Below are 24,952 nucleotides of genomic sequence, written 5' to 3'. Positions count from 1 at the left end.
AAACACATTACAGACTGTTTGAAAAAGCTGTTTTGCTATGATAATTGGTAATGAAAATATCAAAATAATGTTCAATAAGATGTACTTGTGTTTAATAAGTTGTTTTATTCAGAAGTTAACACAAATAAATAATATTACCAGTACAGTACAGTATCTAGCACACTCTCAGGAGCAAAACAGAAAGAATCATTTCAAACTTGAACTATGTGACATGGCTTGAATCAACTGCTCCAGTGGAGTTGCTCAGTGGCCAATGGTGTCAACTGTGGTTGTACTGGGCAGCTCCCAGGTGTGAATGGAACTGTGTGAATGTGAAGCAGGGCGTTCCTGAAAAAGAGCATCTGTGCTCAGCGAACCTACCCTGGGTAAATAAAGATAAAAAAAAAAAAATGTAAAAAAAAAAAATTATTTGTAATTTTTTTTTAGATTAATGCGTTAATTATATTATCGTGCGATACTGGTATAGCGTTAACGCAGCACGTTAACGCCGTTAACGGCCCAGCTCTAAAAATAATACAGTGAATTTCCCTTAATACAGGTTTTGACCAGCAGCAGATGGCAGCGACGAGGCAGCTCCATTGGAAGGGGGGCGGGGGCCGGGGAGGGAGGGGGGGGGGGCGGGGCCGGGTGGGAGGGGGCGGGGGCGGGGCTTAAAACGTGCACGTTTTTTCTCCTGCCAATGTTGACAGCTATGGTGTGTGTGTGTGTGTGCACATGTGCATGCGTCCGTGTATGTGGTCTGTCTGCATGTGTGTCTGTCTGCATGTGTGTCTGTCTGCGTAACAGAGCCTCACAATGACGTCATTCCTCTGATCCCTTGAAATAGCACCACCGCCTGTCTGTGCCCCCCACCCCCCCCCCCCCCCCCCCCCCCCCCCCCTTCTCTCTTCTCTTCTCACATCCTGCTCCCTACCCAACCGTTATGATGTCAACACAGGGCAGGGCAAACTAGTGCTGTGGTTCTAAGCCCTCTTCATACCAGGGACCCCAACTTCATACACATAAGGCCAAGGACCCCCCAACTTCATACACATAAGGCCAAGGACCCCCAACTTAATACACATAAGGCCAAGGACCCCCAACTTCATACACATAAGGCCAAGGACCCCAACTTAATACACATAAGGCCATGGACTCCCATTTAATAAGATGACGTCCTGAATTCCATAGCTGTCCCTACTGTAGTTGAAGAGATAACAGTGGAGATAATGGAAATTATGATGAGACTAGTCCTTTTAATTAGGTATTCATTCACTCATTCGGCTGGATTCTTCTAGTCCATGACAGAGTTAATTATATTCCCTATATATATGTATATATTTTTCTTGGGACGTCTTTGATTTAAATGATCCCAGAGGGTCCTCAGACCCCACATTTTAAAAGAAAAATCAACAACAACTCAATTTAAATCACAAGTTGTCTCAATTTAAATCTGTGGAATAATGATAATGATTCCCCCCCCCCCCCCCCCTTCAACCCTCTCCAGCCTCCCCAACCCATGTTTACCCCCTACTCCTCCTCCTCCTCCTAACTCAGCCCCCCCCCCCCCCCCCCCCCCTTGACTCCTCCAATCCAATCGACCCTCTCACCTGGCACACCCATCTTCTCTGACTATAAAGATCTATGTTTCCCTTGTCTCAGGGAGCCCGTTATAAAGACCCCCCCTGGCCAGGGGTTTCACCGGTCCTCTCAAGACTATTCTCCTGGGTTGTAAGCTAAATAACTAAAAGTCTACATTTGACTGAGTACATCTTTGATCGGGTAAATTCCTCGACAATATTGGGGTTGTCTGAGTACATCCTTACCCATGGTAAATTCCTCCACAATCACAAGTTGTCTCAGTTTAAATCATAAGTTGTCTCAATTTAAATGACAAGTTGTAATGTCAATGGGAGTTGAATCAACTAAATAGGATAAAGTGAATATAAAATCAAGTTTAAGTTCACTCATAATTATTTGATTCAACTAAGTTGAGACAACACTCTCCCCATATTAAAATGGTCTGAACCTGCATAAATATTATATGAATGTAGCTTTATTGTCATATGGTACCAGTCAAAATGTGGCTGTTTTCTTAATTTGTCTGCATTCACACATGCGATGACGGAGGTGGTGCAGGAGCGTGTTCCCGGCCTGGGGAGTTCCAGGAACTGCTGCTGGGTGCTATACCACATGAACCAGACACATATCAAGTCTGAGTCCAGTCAATTATGTTGTTGTTTTGGCTCTGAACTCCAGCACATTGGATTTGAAGTGGAACAAGGACTACGAGGTTTAAGTGCAGACTTTCACTTTAATTTAACAATTGCCCTTTTTTACACAGTACCCCGTATTTATTTTTTGAACCCAGAACCACTGGGCAACTACACTGTTGACTAGTACAGGCCATATTTCCCTGATCACTTTAGTATTGAAAATTAGCACTGTGCTGCATCCTCTCACTATAGGCCCCATCCAATGGGGCAAGTGTTTTAGCCTTCAACACCATGATACATGGCCTTTTCCAAAGTAGGAAGCTCCCAGTATATTTAGGACACGTGTCCGCATGTTCTATCTATGACATTGTTTGGAAACGTACATTGTATGAAACATTATACGTTTCATAGAGCTCGTGCTACCTCAGAAAACATTGTGATAATTTATATTTTCTTTATTTTGTATAATTTTATCAGCTATAAGAATAATACAGCTGGAGGATATGGGAGGACAGGACAGGAAGGGATTTGACAGATTACTTTAAACCATGGGTGTGTCCAATGAGTCTTTGTACATTTAGATGGTGACCTTCACGAGGTGACGGAAGCTACAGTCAGGGCTACCTCAGGGGGGGTGCGAGCAGTGCGGTCGCACAGGGCCTCGCGGGAAGGGGGGGCCTCGCAAAAAAAATTAAAAATTAAAAATATTATTATTATTATTATTTTTATTATTTCTTTTTGTTTTTTTTATTTTTGCTTACATGCTTATATATTTCACATTAGACGTTTTGTAGAATAGTGTTCCGGGCTCTTCCCGGATCCACGAGGGAAGGGGCTACAGTCAGCCAGGTACAGGATCTATTCAGCGCTATCCAGAGGAGCGAGTGGATGTCTTTTGAAAAGCAGCATGAGCAGAAGAAATAACACCGTGTGCCATAAGCTTGTTATCAATACCAAGTATGATGGTTATGCCAACTTTGCCAAGACGAAGAGGATGTTCGGCAGATGGACTGAAGATGAAAGTGTTGCATGTTAGAACTTCAGTCAGGCTATAGCTATGTCGGCTAGTATGCTAAAGGCAGGGACGCGTAACTAGCGTTAGCTAATGCTAGCTAGCTAGCGTTAGCTAACGCTAGTTACCGTCCCTGCCTTTAGCTAATTGCTAAGTTATCGAGTGCTAACGTGTGGCAGATAAACTAGGACTCCCAAGGACTGGTACTTTTCATCTCCACGGAAATTACGTCGATGTCGTCTCCTTCAACTTTGCCATTGATTCTGCGTTAGGGTGAGTTTTTCATGCAACTATTCTATTCCCGCCGTTGAGCTCTCTCTCTCTCTCTCTCTCTCTCTCTCTCTCTCTCTCTCTCTCTCTCTCTCTCTCTCTCTCTCTCTCTCTCTCTCTAAAACACAGTGCTTCCCAATCCTCTCCTCGAAGCACCCCAGCCGTTACATGTATTGGTTAAATTCCACCACCAGCACACCTGATTCAACTTAACAAGCCCTTTATTAGTTGAATCAGGTGTGCTGGTGGTGGAATTTAACAAATACATGGAACGGCTGGGGTGTCTCGAGGAGAGGTTTGGGAACCACTGCTCTAACACACACACATACATGCTCTCTCTCTAACACACACACACACACACACAGACATGCTCTCTCTCTCTAACACCAAACACACATGCCTCTCTCTCTCTCTCTCTCTCTCTCTCTCTCTCTCCTCTCTCTCTCTCTTTCTAACACACACAGACATGCTCTATATCTCTCTCTAACACACACAATGACATGCTCTCTCTCTCTCTCTCTCTCTCTCTCTCTCTCTCCTCTCTCTCTCCCTCTCTCTCTCTCTTTCTCTCTCTTTCTAACACACACACACATATGTGACCGAGTCCAGGGTTTGTGCCTACAAGTCTCCATTTTCATTTTCCAGATTTTTCCAGATTGTGAAAGTACAGAATGTAAGCTTTCAAATGATGTGTCATACTTTGAAATCTGAGAATGTTTTGAATATCATATATTCATTTAAATCTTGTAAAACAGTCTGTTGTCTAGAATACTCAAGGGGAGAAATGCTTCTCAAAGATGTTCACACTTCAGCTAGTTTGGGGGGGGGGGGGGCGTGGACAACTACCCTCACCTGAATGCGTCCATCGTTAACGTTAATGACTCTCTCTGTGTGAATGTCTTTACCTGGCTCAGTGAATCTGAATCCCAATGCGCAGCCTCTATTCAGATGCAAAAATTAACCCAGCCCACACCTCTCCTCTGTGGAGAGCACAAACTGTGTTTCAAAACAGCCTTTGTTTAAACACAGAATTCTTACAATTAGAGTTATTATATCTGTTCGCTGTTGTATTAAATATGTTCTTCAAACTCTCGAACTGTAGTTATATATAAAAAAAAATAAAAATTGTAGGCATCATCACCAGACTGGGTCACATATACATGCTCTCTCTCTAACACACACACACAAACAGACATGCTCTCTCTCTATCTCTCTCTTTCTAACACACACAGACATGCTCTATCTATCTCTCTCTCTCTCTCTCTGGCCTGCTCTGGTGGAGGGTCAGGGGCATTGCCGGGTCTGTGCAGCGATAACACTGTATATTGACTGTAGAACGGGAGCTCTCTCTCGCTCTCTCGCTCTCTCTCTTGCTATATGTTGACTGTATCATGCGCAGCCTCGGGCAGCGCTATTATTTAAGAATATGTTGACTGTATGAAAAAAATATATATATATATATTTTTTTTTTTTTTTTTTACCTTTTAGGGGGGGGGGGGGGCTCGCATTTAAATCTCGCACAGGGCCTCGCATTTCTCCCAATGCGGCCCTGGCTACAGTATGTTGCCCAGAGGAGGAACACAGCGCCACAGGGGCATCAGCTGCCTCAGTTAACTTCAATTACAAGTTGTCAACAGGAGTTCAATCAACTAAATAGGAGAAAGTGAATATAAAATAAGTTTAAGTTCAGGTTTACATCACTCGTGATTATTATTTGATTCAACAAAAAAAAGCAAATGCAAAAAGGCTACTTGAAAACACAAGTTGAGACAGCGTATGATTTTCTCTGTTTACAGTGCACATTGACAAGCACAAGGGTCTACACACAGGGGCCACTTATTGAGCTGCTATGTAGATGTTTCTAACAACCTACCTTTATTCATAGGTAGGTTTGTTAGGTTTTGCGTTTCTGTAAAGTGTGCATTTTCTATTATTACTATTATTAGGCTATTTCCATTTGGTCTTAGAGTCTGTGAAGCTTTTTGATGTTTAATGTAATGAATGGTGCTCTAAAACTAAATGTGTATGCTTATATATTGACTTGCTTACTTACTGTCTTACAGAGTACAGCCACCATGTCATAATGGGGGCATTTACATGTAGAGTATACTCACCTAATTACCAGTAAAACTGAATGGTGCATGAAATAATAACTCCCTCAGTAGTGCACCCACCTCCTCAACAAAGAAAACAAACAAACACCACATCTGCTTATCCCCCTCTTCTCTCTCTCTCTCTCTCTCTCTCTCTCTCTCTCTCTCTCTCTCTCTCTCTCTCTCTCTCTCTCTCTCTCTCTCTCTCTCTCTCTCTCTCTCTCTCTCTCCCCCCCCCTCTCTCTCTCCCCTCTGAAAACACATCTGGGTTGTATACTATACTATCCACTGGGGTGTTAAACTACTCTCAAAATCAACACTACTCAAATCTATACAGCAACAAATGCACTGACCATGAACTCTTATTCCTGAGGAGTGTGTCTGATGTATACCCCAGGGTTTTAAACAATACCCTCTTCAAATCTGTACAGCAACCATCTGCGGAATGACTAACGGAGCAGATAGAAAAGGAATTAATGTGAATCAACTGAATTGACTGGACTGGACTGCATATGGATCGTAATCGACCAGAAACCTTCCGATTTTCCAGACAACCGCTCTATCTCCTGAGCCACTGTCGCCCCATGAATAAATGCACTTCATGAAATTCAAATTGATGTAAATTCACAAAGAAGTATATGCTTACATATTCAATACCACGTGGCTTGCCTGTAGAGAGCATATTTGAAATAACTTGTGCTGTAGTGAGTACATAAAATCTGATATACAGTAGACCACAACCATTACCACCATTAGGACTGGCGCAGGCAGAATTCTGGAAATCCTTAGCACGGAAATGAAGAACAGAAGTTTGACCTGGAGTGGTTATTAAATGTTCCTATATTTTGTTGCTCTCGCCTACAAGAAATCCTTTCACTTGGAAACTATTTGTCATCAATATGTAAACAGCCGACACAGACTCTTACCGGTGTTTTACTATGTATATATTCACTCACTACTAGCCCTTCAGGCTACCAGTTGACAGGCTTGTTGTTGCTACAGTACACAATCACTTGGTTTTCATGCACCAGGAAGTTGCAAGAAAAGATCTGGCAGTCACTCGACAGAGACACATGTTTTGTGTTAAAATCATGTTATGCCACAATTGGGGGTTTTACTATGGAGGAGCTTATCTACTGTGTACATTCTACACAGATACTATTATATTATTATTTAAAGCTCTAATCTGTGATTTCTTTTTTAATACCAAATCAATTTGGGGTATATTTACTTCCTGCTTCTGCTATGCAAGTTGCTTTTCACTGTCGCTCCGTGTTTTTCTACCTATCGATCTATTATAGCCCTTTCAACTCTAAATAGGTACGTTAACTCCCAGTTCCTATGGTACTTTTCCAGAACTGTGAATTTATTTATTTAGATTTATGACCGCAGTACTTCGCCGAAAGGACGAGTAGCGAGATCTCTCCGTGGGAGGACCAGCAAGATGAAGAAGTCTCCGTCTTATCAGCTATACACAAAGGACTATGTCGGGCACTGCTGAAGGCGAGGATATTTATGAAAGGCGAGAATACTTCATAATGACCCCGGCTGAAAGAAAACAAGACCCACCATCACCAGCTAAGTACCTAGCTTAGCTTCAGTTTAGCCTAACCTGAAAAGACAATAAATAAGGGAAGATGCCGGGACTCGGCTCTCCCACAGAATGTACTAGCTGCCTGAGGATGAGTACGAGGATTGTAGAGCTGGAGGCTTGAGTTTCTATCCTGCACCAAATCCAACAGGATGAGCGACTCATTGACTCTATTTTTGAAGCTACTACAAATATAGCCAACGATACCATGATTGAGACCTGGCCTAGGCTAGCTTCAGAACAGCACCACCCAAAAGACGGTCCCTGGCACAAGCAAGGAGCTAGACCAAAGCAGTGGACCACCGTCAAGGATAAAAGGAGAAATAAACGAACCAGGAACACGACTATTACCTCACCCCCGGTACTGCCAGGAAATAGTTTCAACCTACTCTCGGAAACACGCATATCAACACCCAAAGCAAAGAGACTTAGAAGCGTGGCTAACGACGCTAGCGAAGCAAACAGTGAGCGGAACGGAGTTCACGCTAACGACGCTAATAGCAGGAATACCGGAGCTCACGCTAACACTAGCGAAGCAAACAGCGGGCATGCCGGAGCTCACGCTAATGCTAGCGAAGCTAACAGCCGGCACATCGGAGCACACGCTAACGACGAGACGACGAGGAAAACAGAGCCACGAGCGATGTGGCTAGCAAACACGACCCAGACTGAGCAAACGGCTAACAGCGAAGAGACTACCATGCGCCGAGGAGAACGTCGCGGTAGCCGACACCGAAGGTACGAGACCAGCGTTAACATGCCGGCTATTGAGAAGGCTAGTGGTACAGCTAGCGAGGCTTCACCAAGGCCACAGGACTGTGGTAAGAACCGGCAGACTAGGCCTAATCCAAAAACAAACGGCCCCAAAACTGTTGGAAAGAAAAATGCTAACCCCACACAGAAAACAGACTGCATACTGATTGGAGATTCCACAACAAAGTATGTGGAGATGGCAAACACAGAAAATATATGTCTAGACAACACATCTGTGAAAGAGCTGGCCGAAATACTTCCAACACTCATCAGACCGGCCATAACAAAAATTGTCATTCACTCTGGATCGCTTGACATCCTGCGAAAGAAGACGGGCACAGAGACTTTGAAAGAGGATTTCACACGTTTAATGAACACACTAGACAAATCAGTCTGTGTACATAGACACTGATGTGTCCATCAGTGGACCAATTGCATGCTTTCGCAGAGGACAAGAAGCCTTTAGTCGACTCCTAAATTTTAATTCATGGTTAGGGTCTGCTTGTCTTATACACGGCCTGAAATTCATTGAGAATTTCAATGTTTTCTGGAATAACCCAGAACACTTTCAAAGAAATGGCTTCTTCCCAAATCGCTTAGGTTCGAGGCTTCTAGCAGCAAACATGCATCATGCCTTAATGGCCTTCAAGGATATCAAACTCATACCAGCACGAGAGATAATCACGAAGGACACAATCTCGCCACGAGGTGCAGCAGCAGCACAATGATAATAATAATAATGACTTGTATTTATATAGTGCTCTTCACTGACCCAGAGCGCTTCACAGAGTCCATTATTCGTTCATATACACAGTCATACCGGTGGTGGTAAGCTACAATTGCAGCCAGAGCTGCCCTGAGGCAGACTCACGGAAGCGTGGCGAATAATCAACGCCTACGGCCCCTCCGACCACCACCAACATTCATTCACATGCATACACATTCATACGAGGCAAGTAGGTTAAGTGTCTTGCCCAAGGACACAACGGCAGTGGGATGGACATGGGCTTCAGCGGGATTCGAACCACCAACCCTTGGATCATTGGACAACCCGCTCTACCCCTGAGCCACGCCGCCCCACACAAGGCGTCCCCCCCCCCCCCCCATATCACACAAGGCCATCTCGTCTGATCAAATGTCCCCGAAAGAGTACAGTACAGTTTAGTACAACTGCCATGCCATCTCTCAAAACATACCGGTAATCATAACCAGCCAATGGCATGGTGAAAAAATATACGCCATCAATGCGTTTACCTGCTATTAACCTCAGGGCCATCAAGGTCAAGCCAAATCAGACCTCCTCTAAAGAAGTCCAACAAATAAAATTAGCCCTCCTAAATGTCACTGAATAATAATTTTTTTTGGTAAATGATCTGATTAAAGAAAATAACTTAGATTGCATCTGCCTAGTAGAGACATGGCTAAATAATGACACAGCTATATCAATAATGATAGAAGCTTGTCCACCAGACTATAATTTTCTCAAATACCCAGAAAAAATAGAAGGGGGGGGAGGAGTTGCAGCAATTTTCTCCTCAAAACTCTTGTTTAGAATCACAGAACTAGGCGAGTTCATGTCGATGGAATATCTTGCCATTGAGCTCAAAACAGAATCAACGATTATCGTCACAATATACCGCCCGCCTAGACACTCACCAATATTTATACAGGAGCTCTCTGAACTGATCTCACTATGTGTTACCGGATATGATAAGGTGATCCTAAATGGAGACTTGAACATCCATTTTAATAAGAAAACAGACTCCAAAACTATAGAACTAAAAAATCTACTGGATAGCTTTGACCTAACACAGCATGTAACAAATGCAACTCACAGGCTTGGGAATACATTAGACTTAGTTATAACAACAACTGGGCTAAGCATAACAAATATCTCAATAACTGAATTACCTCTCTCCGACCATCACTGTATATTTTTTGATACTCAAATAACCCTTACTAAAACAAAAAAATAAATCATAGTTCAAAAGAGGCTCCTAAATGACAAGGCTGAATCAAAGTTCATTGATCTTATCAGACTACATGAACCACACAATCATGACAGCTCTCTAAATGAAATGGTAGAAAATCTCAATGATGCACTGTCATCTATATTAAATTCTGTCGCCCCACTAAAAACGAAAAAAAAGAAAACCAGAGCCTCGCCCTGGTTGAACTATAATACGGTCAACAAAGAAAAAAGGAAATGTCGTGCAGCGGAGCGAAAATGGAGAAAAACTAAAACCACCATATGCTGTGATATATACAAAGATGCTTTAACTGCTTAATAAAACCATCCGCTTAGCAAGGAAAGACTACTTCTCTAAAATCATTACAGAAAATGCTGGAAACTCCAGAATCCTTTTTTCCACTATTAATGTACTACTCAACACTGCCCCTACACCTCCTCAGTCATCAACGGTTAAGTGTGAAGAACTTGCACTATTCTTTAACAACAAAATAACCTTGATCAGGGCCAGCATTACTCATGATGGAAATAAAGCTGAGTGCAGCAAACCGCGCAATGTAACCATGAGAAGATTCACATGCATCACATTAGATGTACTCTGCAAAACTGTCTCAGAATGTAACTCCTCCACCTCAGACATTGGCCCTATACCTACAGCTTTCTTCAAACGGGTGTTTAATAGTGTTTCAAGCCCTGTGCTAGATATCATAAACACTTCCCTTAGAACTGGTATTTTCCCAGATGCCTTTAAAACAGCAGTTGTAAAGCCATTACTAAAAAAACCTAACTTGGATAGTAATGAAATGGCAAATTATCGTCCAATATCCAACCTACCATTCATTAGTAAAGTACTTGAAAAGATAGTTTCAGTTCAAATAAATTCCTTTGTTGAAGAAAACAACATCTTAGAAGAATTTCAGTCAGGATTCAGAAAATATCATAGCACTGAAACTGCCCTCACCAAAATAATCAGTGACCTCAGTCTAAACTCTGACGAGAATAAGATCTCCATCCTTATCCTATACTAGATCTCAGTGCAGCATTTGATACAATCGATCACGATATTCTAATCGATCGTCTTGAAAACCATGTCGGTTTCTCAGAACATGTGCTAGGCTGGGGAGGAAATTCTATGTTAAACTAGGAGATCACATGTCTGATATATACGACAACAACTATGGAGTTGCACAAGGGAGTTGCTTAGGTCCTTTACTCTTCTCCCTTTACATGTTACCGCTAGGTGATATCATCAGAGAACATAATGTAGATTTCCATAGCTATGCGGATGATACACAACTGTACATATCTGCTGAACAAAATTATACAGCGATTAGCTCCATTACAGACTGCTTACTGGCAATAAATAAATGGATGAGTAAGAACTTCCTGAAACTAAACGAGAACAAAACTGAAATTATAATTATCGGCCCCAAAATTAAAAAAGAAATTAATAAAGAACCTGGGAGGACTAACCCCTTGGATCAAATCTGAGGTCACTAGTCTCAGGGTTATCATAGCTTCAGAACTGAACTTCAATTATCATATTAGCAAAGTGACGAAAACATCATTCTTCCATCTCAGAAATATAGCAAAAGTACGACCATTTATTAATCGAACGATGCTGAGAAGCTAATTCATGCATTCATATCTAGCCGGTTAGACTACTGTAATGCACTTTTCACAGGTCTCCCTAAGAAAACCACAGAGAGGCTTCAGCTAATCCAAAACTCTGCAGTCCGACTGCTAACTAGAACCAAAAGGAGAGAGCACATTAGTCCAGTCTTAGCTGCTTTACACTGGCTTCCTGTAACATTTAGAATTGACTTTAAGGTCCTTCTCCTTACATACAAAGCTCTAAATGGACAGGGACCTAGCTACATCGCCAACACTCTAATAAATTATACACCAGCAAGAACACTGCGATCATCAGCTGCTGGACTACTAGAGGCTCCCAGAAACAGTCAAAAGAGGATTGGTAATGCAGCCTTTATCAACTATGCCCCAAAACTGTGGAACAAACTACCCCAAAACATCAGAGAAGCCAACTCGCTAGACATCTATCTCTTTGCTCAGGCATTTCACTGTGGGGTAATGCAGGCAAATATCTGAAGATAGATATCTGCTACCACCTAGTGGCAAGGGGAAATATTATTATAGAAACATCAGGGATATTCTGACACAAATTGTACTTACCTGCACTATTCTTACCCTGCCTAATTTTATACACTGCCTATCAAATTCATGTGTCGGTTATCACACTTTTTACTTCTTACTGATGACTATTTTTATTTGTATTTCATTTGTATTACTGAATCAAACTGTAAACAGAGAGCCTATTGGGATGCTAGATCCTAATGTGAACACTGTGCTGTTGTATGTTAAATACCCTGTTGTATGTCCGTTCTATTGTATAATTCTTGAGTTTTTTTTTCTTTTTTTTTACTGAATCAAACTGTAAACAGAGAGCCTATTGGGATGCTAGATCCTAATGTGAAACACTGTGATTTACCATACCTTGCTATATTATTACCCTATACCTACTTTCATACACTTCCAATGAAATTCATATGTCGGTTCTTGTTACGATTCTGGTTCTTGACTACGGTCGGGAACCTCCCACCTTCTCTGTCATCTGTCACTTGTTACTGTCACTTGTTTTCCCTGTCATTTAGTGCTGTCAATTAGGGGTTGGCTCTGATTGGCTGTCACGGGGGTGTGTGTGGAATGTTGGTATTTGGTGGCTATATAACATTCCTTTCCTCTGCTTGTCATTTGTCAGGTCTTCACTTTAGGCGTTCGGAGATAACGCGGGCGGTTCCTGTTCTGGACCACCACTAAGCTCCATTATCTAATTCTCTCGTTCTCTTGCCTTGGCATAGTATCCTAGTATTACTCTTTGTGTTCTTTACTATTAAAGTCGAACCTGTTCAAGAATATACCTTCTCCGTCTCTGTGATTGCCTACAACAATTGGAACTCACCTACCTCCATCCTGACAGGTTCTATGACGTTGGAGTGATGCTCTGTTGTGAGGAGAAGATGACTTTTGACCTAAATCTAGCAAAGTTGTTTACCATTCCAGTTAGGTACATTGTGAACCTCACTGCCTAGCCAAGGTTGATTCTCCTAACTGGGCCATTTTCATCTGATTGAACAATCTTATCACACTTTTTACTGTAACCTTGCTATTTAAATGTTTTATTTTTATGCTCGCTTATGCCTGTATTTTTTACTGTTGTTGTATGTCCGTTCTATTTTATAAATTTTAGACTATTTTTAAACTTAATCATTTTAAACTATTTTATTAATTGTATTACTGAATAGAGAGCCTATTAGGATGCTAGATGTGGGGCGGCGTGGCTCAGGGGTAGAGCAGGTCGTCCAATGATCGAAGGGTTGGTGGTTCGAATCCCGCTCAAGCCCATGTCAATCCCACTGCCGTTGTGTCCTTGGGCAAGACACTTAACCTACTTGCCTCGTATGAATATGTATGCATGTGAATGAATGTTGGTGGTGGTCGGAGGGGCCGTAGGCGATGATTATTCGCCACGCTTCCGTGAGTCTGCCTCAGGGCAGCTCTGGCTGCAATTGTAGCTTACCACCACCGGTATGACTGTGTATGAACGAATAATGGACTCTGTAAGCGCTCTGGGGTGTCACGAAGAGCGCTATATAAATCCAATCCATTATTATTATTATTATTATTAATGTGAAACACTGTGATTTACCATACCTTGCTATGCTCGCTCATGCCTGTATTTTTTTTACTGTTGTGAAGCACTTTGAACTGCAACCTCTGTATGAAAAGTGCTATACAAATAAAGTTATTATTATTATATTCACGTACATTCTTGAAGAGTTTGATCTGTAGATAGAATTACACAATTTGGAACTTTCTTCACCCAGTAAATATCTCTTTCACTCTAGTGTTTATACACATTACCAGTGTAATGCTTGGCTACCTGTAATGCAAGGGTACTTTAAAGCAGGGGTTCCCAAACTTTTCAGGCCGGGACCCAGAAAATAAGGCGTCAGAGAGCCGCGGCCCAATGCACATCGTCAGGCTTTTTTTTTTTTTTTTTTTGCCAAGCGACCGATTTTTGAAGCCAAATATCACTTCAATCCTATTAAGTTAGTTCAAGTTAGTTATTCATTTATATGTGCTATTTATGAGAGGGCTAACTTGTTGCAAAATAATAATGATAATAATAATAATAATAATAATAATAATAATAATAATAATAATAATAATAATAATAATAATAATAATAATAATAATAATAATAATAATAATAATAATAATAATAATAATAATAATAATAATAATAATATAATAATGATAATAATAATAATAATAATAATAATAATAATAATAATAATAATAATAATAATAATAATAATAATAATAATAATAATAATAATAATAATAATAATAATAATAATAATAATAATAATAATAATAATAATAATAATAATAATAATAATAATAATAATAATAATAATAATAATAATAATAATTTTTGTGCATAATCTGTTATTTAGTTTGAAATGTTTGTTGAAATAAGTAGATTTTTCATTTTTGTTTATTTATTAAGTTAATATAAAACCATATAGTCACATTTTAGAATACAATAGAATAGAATTTTAGAATACAACTAGAAACACTGTCCTGGCCTGCTTCTAAGTTCAGTGGCCTGACAAAAAAAAGAAAAAAAAAATGTATCCATTCAGCCACCGACAATCCATCTATTCATCCATCCATCCATCCAGTTATCCATCCATCCATTCAGCCACCCATCTCCACTGTGTACTTACAGGTGTCATGCTTGAGACACTGTGTACTTACAGGTGTCCTGTTTGAGGCAGGGCCGCCTGGGAGAAATGCGAGGCCCTGTGCGAGATTTAACGCGAGGCCCCCCCCCCCCCCCCCCCCCAAAGGTAAAAAAAAAAAAAAAAAAAAAAAAATTATATATATATATATATATATATTTTTTTTTTTTTTTTTTTTTATACAGTCAACATATTCTTAAATAATAGCGCTGCCCGAGGCGGGGCATGATACAGTCAACATATAGCAAAAGAGAGAGCGAGAGAGAGCTCCCGTTCTACAGTCAATATACAGTGTACAGAGAGAGAGAGAGAGAGAGAGAGAGAGACACATTGGAAAGAAATTGAAATGCTATTTGGCCCTAAACAGAGAGTACACAGTGGCAGAATACCTGAGCACTGTGACTGAAGATCCTTGAGCACAGCCTAGCCATCGAGAAAGGCCGCCATAGGCAGACTGTGTGTGTTAGAAAGAGAGAGAGAGAGAGAGAGAACATGTGTGTTTGTCATGTGTGTGTGTGTTAGAGAGAGACTATAGCATGTATGAGAGATTCAAAAGGACAAAGATCAACATTTAAATCCAACAAGAAGAGCGTCTATACCAGAGAAACCAAAGCAGCAAGGAGCCAATGGCCGACATCAGCTAAATAGGCTAGCCAGGTACTGTGACACCAGGCCACGTGACACACAGCTTTGGCCAACGGCCCAACGCTACCCAAGCTACACAAACGACCATTCACACACAGCACATGTCGTATCTCCAAATGTTGTGAAGTAGCATATGTTTTGCCTGGAAAAAAACATCGTTATTAACAAAACATTCGGGAGGGGAAGGAAGGAAGAGTGGGGTAATGTCATGACATTTTACCTGCACGAGGAACGCAGGTCGAAAGGCCTGCAACACAGGTCTCCACGTTGACGAAAGGCCTCTCGCTGTCGGGACAAAGCTATGGCCAGAGCCTTGTCATGGTGCAGGCCCGACTACATCTTCTGTCAAAGATGATGTCGTAGTCAGAGTGCCAGGGCCTGCTATTCTCAAGGCTAACTGATAGCATCAAACGAACGTTCCCAGCTGACGCTAAACAGCTAACTGGCTAACAGTTAGCTCAATCAGGCACCTGGCTGCATGTAGTAGCCGCATAGCTTGCTTCTGCGTTAGCTAACAGCTAACAAGCTATGCGGCTACTGTCTACATACAGCCAGGTGCTCTCACCAGACACACACAGTTAGCTACTAGTAGTACTATATATTAGCTAGTCGACCAGTTTGGCTCCAGAGAAAGAGAAAGATAGATAGGTCAGGACAGGTCCACGGCGGGTATATAATCATAGGTTGACTCACATAACGCAGTATCAATGAATGCGGCGCGGCCGGCGCCAATGGTAAAGTTGGAAGGAGACTTGGCCCACGGTGTAATTCTTCTTCTTCTTCTTCTTCTTCGAGTACTTTCCGGCAGACTGGACACCTTTCGGCATATTGCTGCCTAACAGATTTATCTGCTCACAAGTTCTCTTCTCCTTCTTTTGAAAAGACATCCACTCGCCTCGCTCCTCTGAATAGCGCTGAATTATCTACCTCGTGTGTCTTCTTCTTCTATTTGGTATTACGGCGGTCGGCGGACGGGCCGGAAACACTATCCTAAAATCTGTAGAGCAGCAAATCCGCAGAAACCGGAAAACTGCAGTCTGCAGAGCCAGGAAGTCAGACACATTCTACAAACGTGTCTAATGTGAAATATATAAGCATATAAGCAAAACTAGATTTTAGGTCTGTGATGAAAAAGGGCCTCGCGGGAAGGGGGGCCTCGCAAAAAAATAAAAAAAAAATAAAAAAAAATAATAAAAAAAATAAATAAAAAAATAAATAAAAAATATTTTTTTTTAATTTTTATTTTGCGAGGCCCCCCTTCCCGCGAGGCCCTGTGCGACCGCACTGCTCGCACACCCCCTGAGGCGGCCCTGCTTACAGGTGTCATGTTTGAGACACTGTGTACTTACAGGTGTCATGTTTGAGACACTGTGTACTGACAGGTGTCATGTTTGAGACACTGTGTACTTACAGGTGTCATGTTTGAGACACTGTGTACTTACAGGTGTCATGTTTGAGACACTGTGTACTTACATGCAGGGCTTGACGTTGACACCTGCCCACCTGCCCAGGGCTAGTGAAAATGCTGAGTGGCTAGTGACTTTGGAAAACCACTAGCCACAGTGGCTAGTGAGCCAAAAAGTTAACGTCAAGCCCTGCATAGGTGTGTCAATGATAATGTGCACAGCGTTTGGAGCAATAATATAATTGCTAGGTTCAACACAGCCAAGGCATAGGTGTGTCAATGATAATGTGCACGGCGTTTGGAGCAATAATATAATTGCTAGGTTCAACACAGCCAAGGCATAGGTGTGTCAATGATAATGTGCACGGCGTTTGGAGCAAACAATGTAATTGCTAGGTTCAACACAACTCTTCCACATCTACACCCTCCATCTTCTCCCAGTCAGCCGTTGCCCCAACTGGAGCTCCTTTTGCGGCTGAGTCACTGGTCGCAGGCAGTAGTAAACAATGGAGTCAACAGTCAGAAGCACAGTTGTACAGTTGGCGTGTAGCAGTATGATTACAATGATACTGTCCCCAGCAGGGGTTAGTGAAGAAGAAATTACCTATATTTATTACTTTTTGGGTGGGGGCGCAAGTGCGGGGATTTTTCGCTAGTGAAAATGCTGGTTAACGTCAAGCCCTGCTTACATGTGTCATGTTTGAGACACTGTGTACTTACATGTGTCATGTTTGAGGCTGTTGGTGCTCCGGAAGTACTGTGGGTTCTCTATCACAGGGATCTTGGTCATGCCGATAATGACGGCGTCAGGACCCATCTCAGAGGACGAGGGGGTGTTACTGCCATTGGAGACATGGTGGAGCGGGGAAGCCGAGTCGTCATCGTTACTGATCACCGAGGACGGTCCTGAGAGGAGACAACAATCAGTTAACAAGTTAGTCAGTAAGTTAGTGTGCATTTGTTTCTTTAATAATATGAATCTTCTGTTTATTTAGTCATCTTCATCTTATGTGTGTGTTTCTTTTGGTAATCTTAGTGAGTAGAGGAGAGTAGAGTCAGCATTGTTGCTGATCATTAACCCTTTCAGGAGTACAATCTCAAAAATCTGACCCAGATTAAAATTTTGATAACTGAATATTCTAATAGTGATGTTACCATGGCTACTGGCCATTGAAGGTGATAAAGAATTCTGAAAAAATGTAAAAAAAAAAAAAAAAAAAAGTATTTACATCTGAAAGGGTTAATGATGGTTGTGAAGGAAGGGGATACAACGATACAAAGGTAGGAAGAGAGAGTGGTTAGCTAGTTATAGTGTTTATTAGAATGTTTGAATGGAGACAGTGATGCATTCAATAGTTTGTCCATTTGCAATACAGGATTGAGACAGAGAAAATATCTAAGGAGACTAAAGTGATTTCTCAGAGGTCTGTAAAGAGATGTTTCAGTGGTCTGTGAAGTGATATCTCAGAGGTCTGTGAAGTGATATCTCAGAGGTCTGTAAAGTGATGTCTCAGAGGTCTGTGAAGTGATGTCTCAGAGGCCTGTAAAGTGATGTCTCAGAGGTCTGTGAAGTGATGTCTCAGAGGCCTGTAAAGTGATGTCTCAGAGGTCTGTAAAGTGATGTTTCAGAGGTCTGTAAAGTGATGTTTCAGTGGTCTGTAAAGTGATGTTTCAGAGGTCTGTAAAGTGATGTCTCAGAGGTCTGTGAAGTGATGTTTCAGAGGTCTGTAAAGTGATGTTTCAGAGGTCTGTAAAGTGATGTTTCAGTGGTCTGTAAAGTGATGTTTCAGTGGTCTGTAAAGTGATGTTTCAGAGGTCTGTAAAGTGATGTTTTTTAGTAGTCTGTAAAGTGATGTTTCAGAGGTACTGTATGTAAAGTGATGTTTCAGTGGTCTGTAAAGTGATGTTTTTTAGTAGTCTGTAAAGTGATGTTTCAGAGGTACTGTATGTAAAGTGATGTTTCAGTGGTCTGTAAAGTGATGTTTTTTAGTAGTCTGTAAAGTGATGTTTCAGAGGTACTGTATGTAAAGTGATGTCTCAGAGGTCTGTAAAGTGATGTTTCAGAGGTCTGTAAAGTGATGTATCAGAGGTACTGTATGTAAAGTGATGTCTCAGAGGTCTGTAAAGTGATATCTCAGAGGTCTGTAAAGTGATGTCTCAGAGGTCTGTAAAGTGATGTTTCAGAGGTCTGTAAAGTGATGTTTCAGAGGTCTGTAAAGTGATGTCTCAGAGGTCTGTAAAGTGATGTCTCAGAGGTCTGTAAAGTGATGTCTCAGAGGTACTGTATGTAAAGTGATGATTCAGTGGTATGTGAAGTGATGTGTCAGAGGTCTGTGAAGTGATGTTTCAGAGGTCTGTAAAGTGATGTTTAAGAAGTCTGTAAAGTGATGTCTCAGAGGTCTGTAAAGTGATGTCTCAGAGGTACTGTATGTAAAGTGATGATTCAGTGGTATGTGAAGTGATGTTTCAGAGGTCTATAAAGTGATGTTTCAGAGGTCTATAAAGTGATGTCTCAGAGGTCTGTAAAGTGATGTCTCAGAGGTCTGTAAAGTGATGATTCAGAGGTCTATAAAGTGATGTTTCAGAGGTCTATAAAGTGATGTCTCAGAGGTCTGTAAAGTGATGTCTCAGAGGTCTGTAAAGTGATGTCTCAGAGGTACTGTATGTAAAGTGATGATTCAGTGGTATGTGAAGTGATGTGTCAGAGGTCTGTGAAGTGATGTTTCAGAGGTCTGTGAAGTGATGTTTCAGTGGTCTGTAAAGTGATGTTTCAGAGGTCTGTAAAGTGATGTTTCAGTGGTCTGTAAAGTGATGATTCAGAGGTCTGTAAAGTGATGTCTCAGTGGTCTGTAAAGTGATGATTCAGAGGTCTGTAAAGTGATGTCTCAGAGGTCTGTGAAGTGATGTTTCAGAGGTCTGTAAAGTGATGTTTCAGAGGTCTGTAAAGTGATGTTTCAGAGGTCTGTAAAGTGATGTCTCAGTGGTCTGTAAAGTGATGATTCAGTGGTATGTGAAGTGATGTGTCAGAGGTCTGTGAAGTGATGTTTCAGAGGTCTGTGAAGTGATGTTTCAGTGGTCTGTGAAGTGATGTTTCAGTGGTCTGTAAAGTGATGTTTCAGAGGTCTGTAAAGTGATGTCTCAGTGGTCTATAAAGTGATGATTCAGTGGTATGTGAAGTGATGTGTCAGAGGTCTGTGAAGTGATGTTTCAGAGGTCTGTGAAGTGATGTTTCAGTGGTCTGTAAAGTGATGTTTCAGAGGTCTGTAAAGTGATGTTTCAGAGGTCTGTAAAGTGATGTTTCAGTGGTCTGTAAAGTGATGATTCAGAGGTCTGTAAAGTGATGTCTCAGAAGTACTGTATGTAAAGTGATGTTTCAGAGGTCTGTAGAGTGATGTTTCAGAGGTACTGTATGTAAAGTGATGTTTCAGAGGTCTGTAAAGTGATGTTTCAGTGGTCTGTAAAGTGATGATTCAGTGGTCTGTAAAGTGATGTTTCAGAGGTCTGTAAAGTGATGTTTCAGTGGTCTGTAAAGTGATGTTTCAGTGGTCTGTAAAGTGATGATTCAGATATCTGTACAGTGATGTTTCAGAGGTACTGTATGTAAAGTGATGTTTCAGAGGTCTGTAGAGTGATGTTTCAGAGGTACTGTATGTAAAGTGATGTTTCAGAGGTCTGTAAAGTGATGTTTCAGAGGTCTGTAAAGTGATGTTTCAGATATCTGTACAGTGATGTTTCAGAGGTACTGTATGTAAAGTGATGTTTCAGAGGTCTGTAGAGTGATGTTTCAGAGGTACTGTATGTAAAGTGATGATTCAGAGGTCTGTAGAGTGATGTTTCAGAGGCACTGTATGTAAAGTGATGTTTCAGAGGTCTGTATGTAAAGTGATGTTTCAGTGGTCTGTAAAGTGATGTTTCAGAGGTACTGTATGTAAAGTGATGTTTCAGATATCTGTACAGTGATGTTTCAGAGCTACCGTATGGGTAACACTTTATAATAACACTCAGTTATAAGACCTTTATATGGTATTTGTAGATAATGAACTAATCATGAACTGTTGTTTTCTAAATGCCGGGCCTGCACTTTCTACAAACATATCCAGGCATGTGATTCACAATGCATCAAAATAATTTAGTTTTGATTCAGGATGACATAAGATAGAATAATTCTAATAATTACAAAAGTAATAGCAGGTTCTGGAAATGTAAACAAACACCCCCAAACACCTTTAATTTGTAAATGTACATGTATTTTAGCTTGTTGGTGCTGTGATTCAGGAGGGTTTATGAATGTAAAGATGGAGGTGGAGAGTCTGGGTCAGTAAGACGTTCTCTGTTTATCTGTTTGCCAATAGTTTTTGCCATAAAGAGCGATGGCTGATGCATTATCATTACTGATCATTGACTATGTACCTGGGAGAGAGAGAGAGAGAGAGAGAGAGAGAGAGAGAGAGAGAGAGAGAGAGAGAGAGAGAGAGAGAGAGAGAGAGAGAGAGAGAGAGAGAGAGAGAGAGAGAGAGAGAGAGAGAGAGAGAGAGAGAGAGAGAGAGAGAGAGAGAGAGTTGAAAGATGGTGGGGGTTAGCGAGAGGGCACAGAGCGAGATGAAGAGAGGGAGTGAAAGAAAATGAGAGCGAGAGGGAGGGTTCAGATTATGTCTTTGATGGGGCTATTTTGAAGGTTAGACTTTAAAAGAAATAAAACAAATATAAAAACAAACAGAAGAACAAGTATTTGAAAACTGACAGCTCAAAATTTGAAAAGTTGATGTGGCGACAATCATATACTTTACCTGGAAACACAAACATCAGTGATACTAAATGCAGGCACTGTCAATTATAATGGTTTCATAGGCAGCATCAATACATTTATATGAAACAATAATGAGGCTATACAACATCTGTCATAGAATGTAGAATTAAACCCTGATTAAACCAAGAGGAATTTGTGAGTTATTAAACAAAATACAATAGAGCATACAAAAAAATCTGCTGCAACTATCCCTGCTCTACGGAAGCGTATTGCTGCCACACCAGAAACAAAAAAAATATCCATATCACGTTATAACATAAAGGTTTCACGTTATAACATAAAGGTTTCACGTTATACCATAAAGGTTTCACGTTTATGTTATAACGTGAAACCTTTATGTTATAACGTGAAACCTTTATGTTATAACGTGAAACATTTTATGTCAAAACAAGAAGTTATCACGTTATAACGTGAAACCTTTATGTTATAACGTGATAAGAAGTTATCACGTTTTAACGTGAAACGTTTTATGTTAAAACAAGAAGTTATCACGTTATAACGTGAAACCTTTATGTTATAACAAGAAGTTATCACGTTATAAGGTGAAACATTTTATGTTAAAACAAGAAGTTATCACGTTATAATGTGAAACCTTTATGTTATTATAACATGATACGGATTTTTTTTTTCTGGTGTGGTAGCAATACGCTTCCGTACCAGACAAAAGGTGTTGCTACGAAAAACATATAGGGCTGAAGTTGAGATCACATTAAACAAACTGATTGTTTTATCAACAAGTGGTGATTATTATTGGTGATTTTTCAACTTAATAATGACCAAACCCAACTATTGCATATGCTTTGCAAAACGTATACAGTATATACGCAATTTCTGCATACTCGATGTGAGACCTATGGGTATATGCACACATAATAAGTGCATACTAATATTTGGTGATATGTGTTCAGTTTTTGGTGTCAGACCTGAATAGTTTTTGGATAGGGACAGGACGTTGTCATCGCACAAATATTTGCTGGTTCAATATTTACTGGTTATTATAATTACTTTTTTTCTCCCATTTTTCTATTTTTCTCCCATCCCAATTTTGTATCGTCCAATTCTACCCTCCCCTGTCTCAAACGCTGTTAGGTCATGCCTCCCACAAGCCGGCTGCAATGTGGACGAAGCCTTACATCACGTGTCCCCTCCGGTACTTGAGGAAGCAGCCGTCGCATCTTTTCACCTGCACAGCGTGATCTCTCAGCAGCAGGGGTCTGCGTGGGAGGGACACGCCGCCCCTGTCACTTCCTGATTCTGCTGCGCAGGCGCACCAACCGACCTGTAGGAGTCGCTGTCCACAACATCCGATCCCCACCCATCAGCTTTCCCACCCCTAACACTGCCAATTGTGTTAGTATGAACGACCAGCCAAGCTGATAGCAATGCGGAGAGCTGGGCTCAAACCCAGCGTCTCCTGCATTGGTGGCGAGCGCCTTGCCCACTACACCACCTAGTCGCCCCTACTGGTTATTATTTTGACTACAGTTAATTATATTTTTGCCAGTGCTTCATAACAAGGTAACGCATCATTGTACAGTTATTGCTTTCATTGTTCATTATTATTTTATTATTATTATTATTATTATTATTTATTATTATTATTATTATTATTATTATTATTATTATTATTATTATTATTATATTATTATTATTTATTATTATTATTATATTATTATTATTATTATTATTATTATTATTATTATTATTATTATCATTATTAGTCGTAGTAGTAGTAGTAGTAGTAGTAGTAGTAGTAGTAGTAGTAGTAGTAGTAGTAGTAGTAGTAGTAGTAGTAGTCAGGGCCGCCTCAGGGGTGTGCGAGCAGTGCGGTCGCACAGGGCCTCGCGGGAAGGGGGGCCTCGCACAATTTTTTATTTTTTTTATTATTTATTTTATTTAATTTTTTTTGCGAGGCCCCCCTTCCCGCGAGGCCCTTTTTCATCACAGACCTAAAATCTAGTTTTGCTTATATGCTTATATATTTCACATTAGACACGTTTGTAGAATGTGTGTGACTTGTTCCTGGCTCTGCAGCAGACATACTCACTATTGGAGCTCTGGGGCTCTGCAGCAGACATACTATTGGTTTCAACGAAGGGAGGGGTTACATCATGTGTACGCCGGGTGCGTCAGCTGCGTTTGACTATTTCACGCGTGCAGCTTTGGAGGTTATGCTTAGTTATGCCAGCCAAGAGGAAGAGGACGGTCATTCGGCAGATGGACTGAAGATGAAAGTTGTTGCAAGTTGTTGCATGTTAGACAGTTCAGTCAGGCTAGCCATGTCGGCTTATCTAAAGGCAGGGACAGCTAGTTAGCTTTAGCTACGTTATAATATCGAGTGCTAACGTGTGGTTCAGTCGGGATAGCCATGATGATGTCAGCTAGTAGCTAGCTTAGCTAAAGGCTAACTAGCGTTAGCTAACCTAGAGAGAGCGTGCAGCATTGTTATGCCTGCAGCATTGTTATGCCAAGATGAAGAGACGGTCATTCGGCAGATGAACTTCGTCAACTCCACGCGGTTGTCTCCATCCTCTTGGACGTTTGGTGAGTTTTTAATGCACTCTATTCTATTCCCGCCGTGGATATATCTCTCTCTCTCTCTCTCTCGGGAGCCAAACGGGCCAGCTAGCTGTTGTAGCTAATGTTATATTGAGCCAAAGCGGGCCGGCTAGCTAACGTTATATTGAGCCAAACGGGCCGGCTAGCTGTTGTAGTAGCTAACGGTGTGTGGCCTGGTGTCAGTACCTGGCTACTCTATTTGCAGTTAGCCTATTTAGCTGATGTCGGCCATTGGCTCCTTGCTACTTTGTTTTCTCTGGTATAGAACCTCTTCTCTTTGGATTTAAGTGTTGATCTTTGTCCTTTTGGATCTATGTATATTCATGTTGCCTTTGTGAAGTTATCTTTTCCTTCTGTTTTGTTTCTCCATTAAAAGTTGAATATCCTTTAGGGGCTCATCTTTGCTTATCTCTCTCATACATGCTCTCTCTCTAACACACACACACAGACAATGCTCTCTCTCTCTAACACACAAAATGACATGCTCTCTCTCTCTATATTTCTCTCTCTTTCTAACACACATATGCTCTCTCTCTAACACACACACACAAACAGACATGCTCTCTCTCTCTATCTCTCTCTTTCTAACACACACAGACATGCTCTATCTATTTCTCTCTTCAATTCAAATGGGCTTTATTTCACATTCTTGTATTTCTCCCAGTAGGTATGGGAGTTTTGAGTTATTGTCGATGTTTTCAAAGTCTCTTTGGTGTTTGCAATTTGTGGGAAGTATGTCTTGGTATAGTGGGCAGGTTGTTAAGAAGTGGAGCTCGGTTTCCACCTCATCTTGTGTGCAGTGGGTCTGTCTTCGCTTGGGAGCC

The 24,952-nt window shown here is 41.0% G+C and overlaps 1 protein-coding gene across 1 annotated transcript in view; it reads right to left on the bottom strand.

Moving 5' to 3' along the window:
• LOC311222792 (BDNF/NT-3 growth factors receptor-like) overlaps nt 1–24,952 on the bottom strand; it is a gene marked incomplete at both ends in the record, with an annotated part of 183,402 nt that overhangs the window by 153,511 nt on the left and 4,939 nt on the right. The window contains one exon of the mRNA XM_084307417.1: nt 17,483–17,668. Within this exon, the coding sequence (XP_084163543.1) occupies nt 17,483–17,668 (186 nt within the window). The remainder of the gene's footprint in view (nt 1–17,482; nt 17,669–24,952) is intronic.

The sequence above is a fragment of the Notolepis coatsorum genome (assembly GCF_963971535.1).
Source record: "Notolepis coatsorum genome assembly, chromosome: 1".
NCBI classification, from domain to species: Eukaryota; Metazoa; Chordata; class Actinopteri; order Aulopiformes; family Paralepididae; genus Notolepis; species Notolepis coatsorum.
The sequence above is the reverse complement of the archived record's forward strand: the minus strand, read 5'-3'. Positions and strand labels throughout refer to the sequence as shown.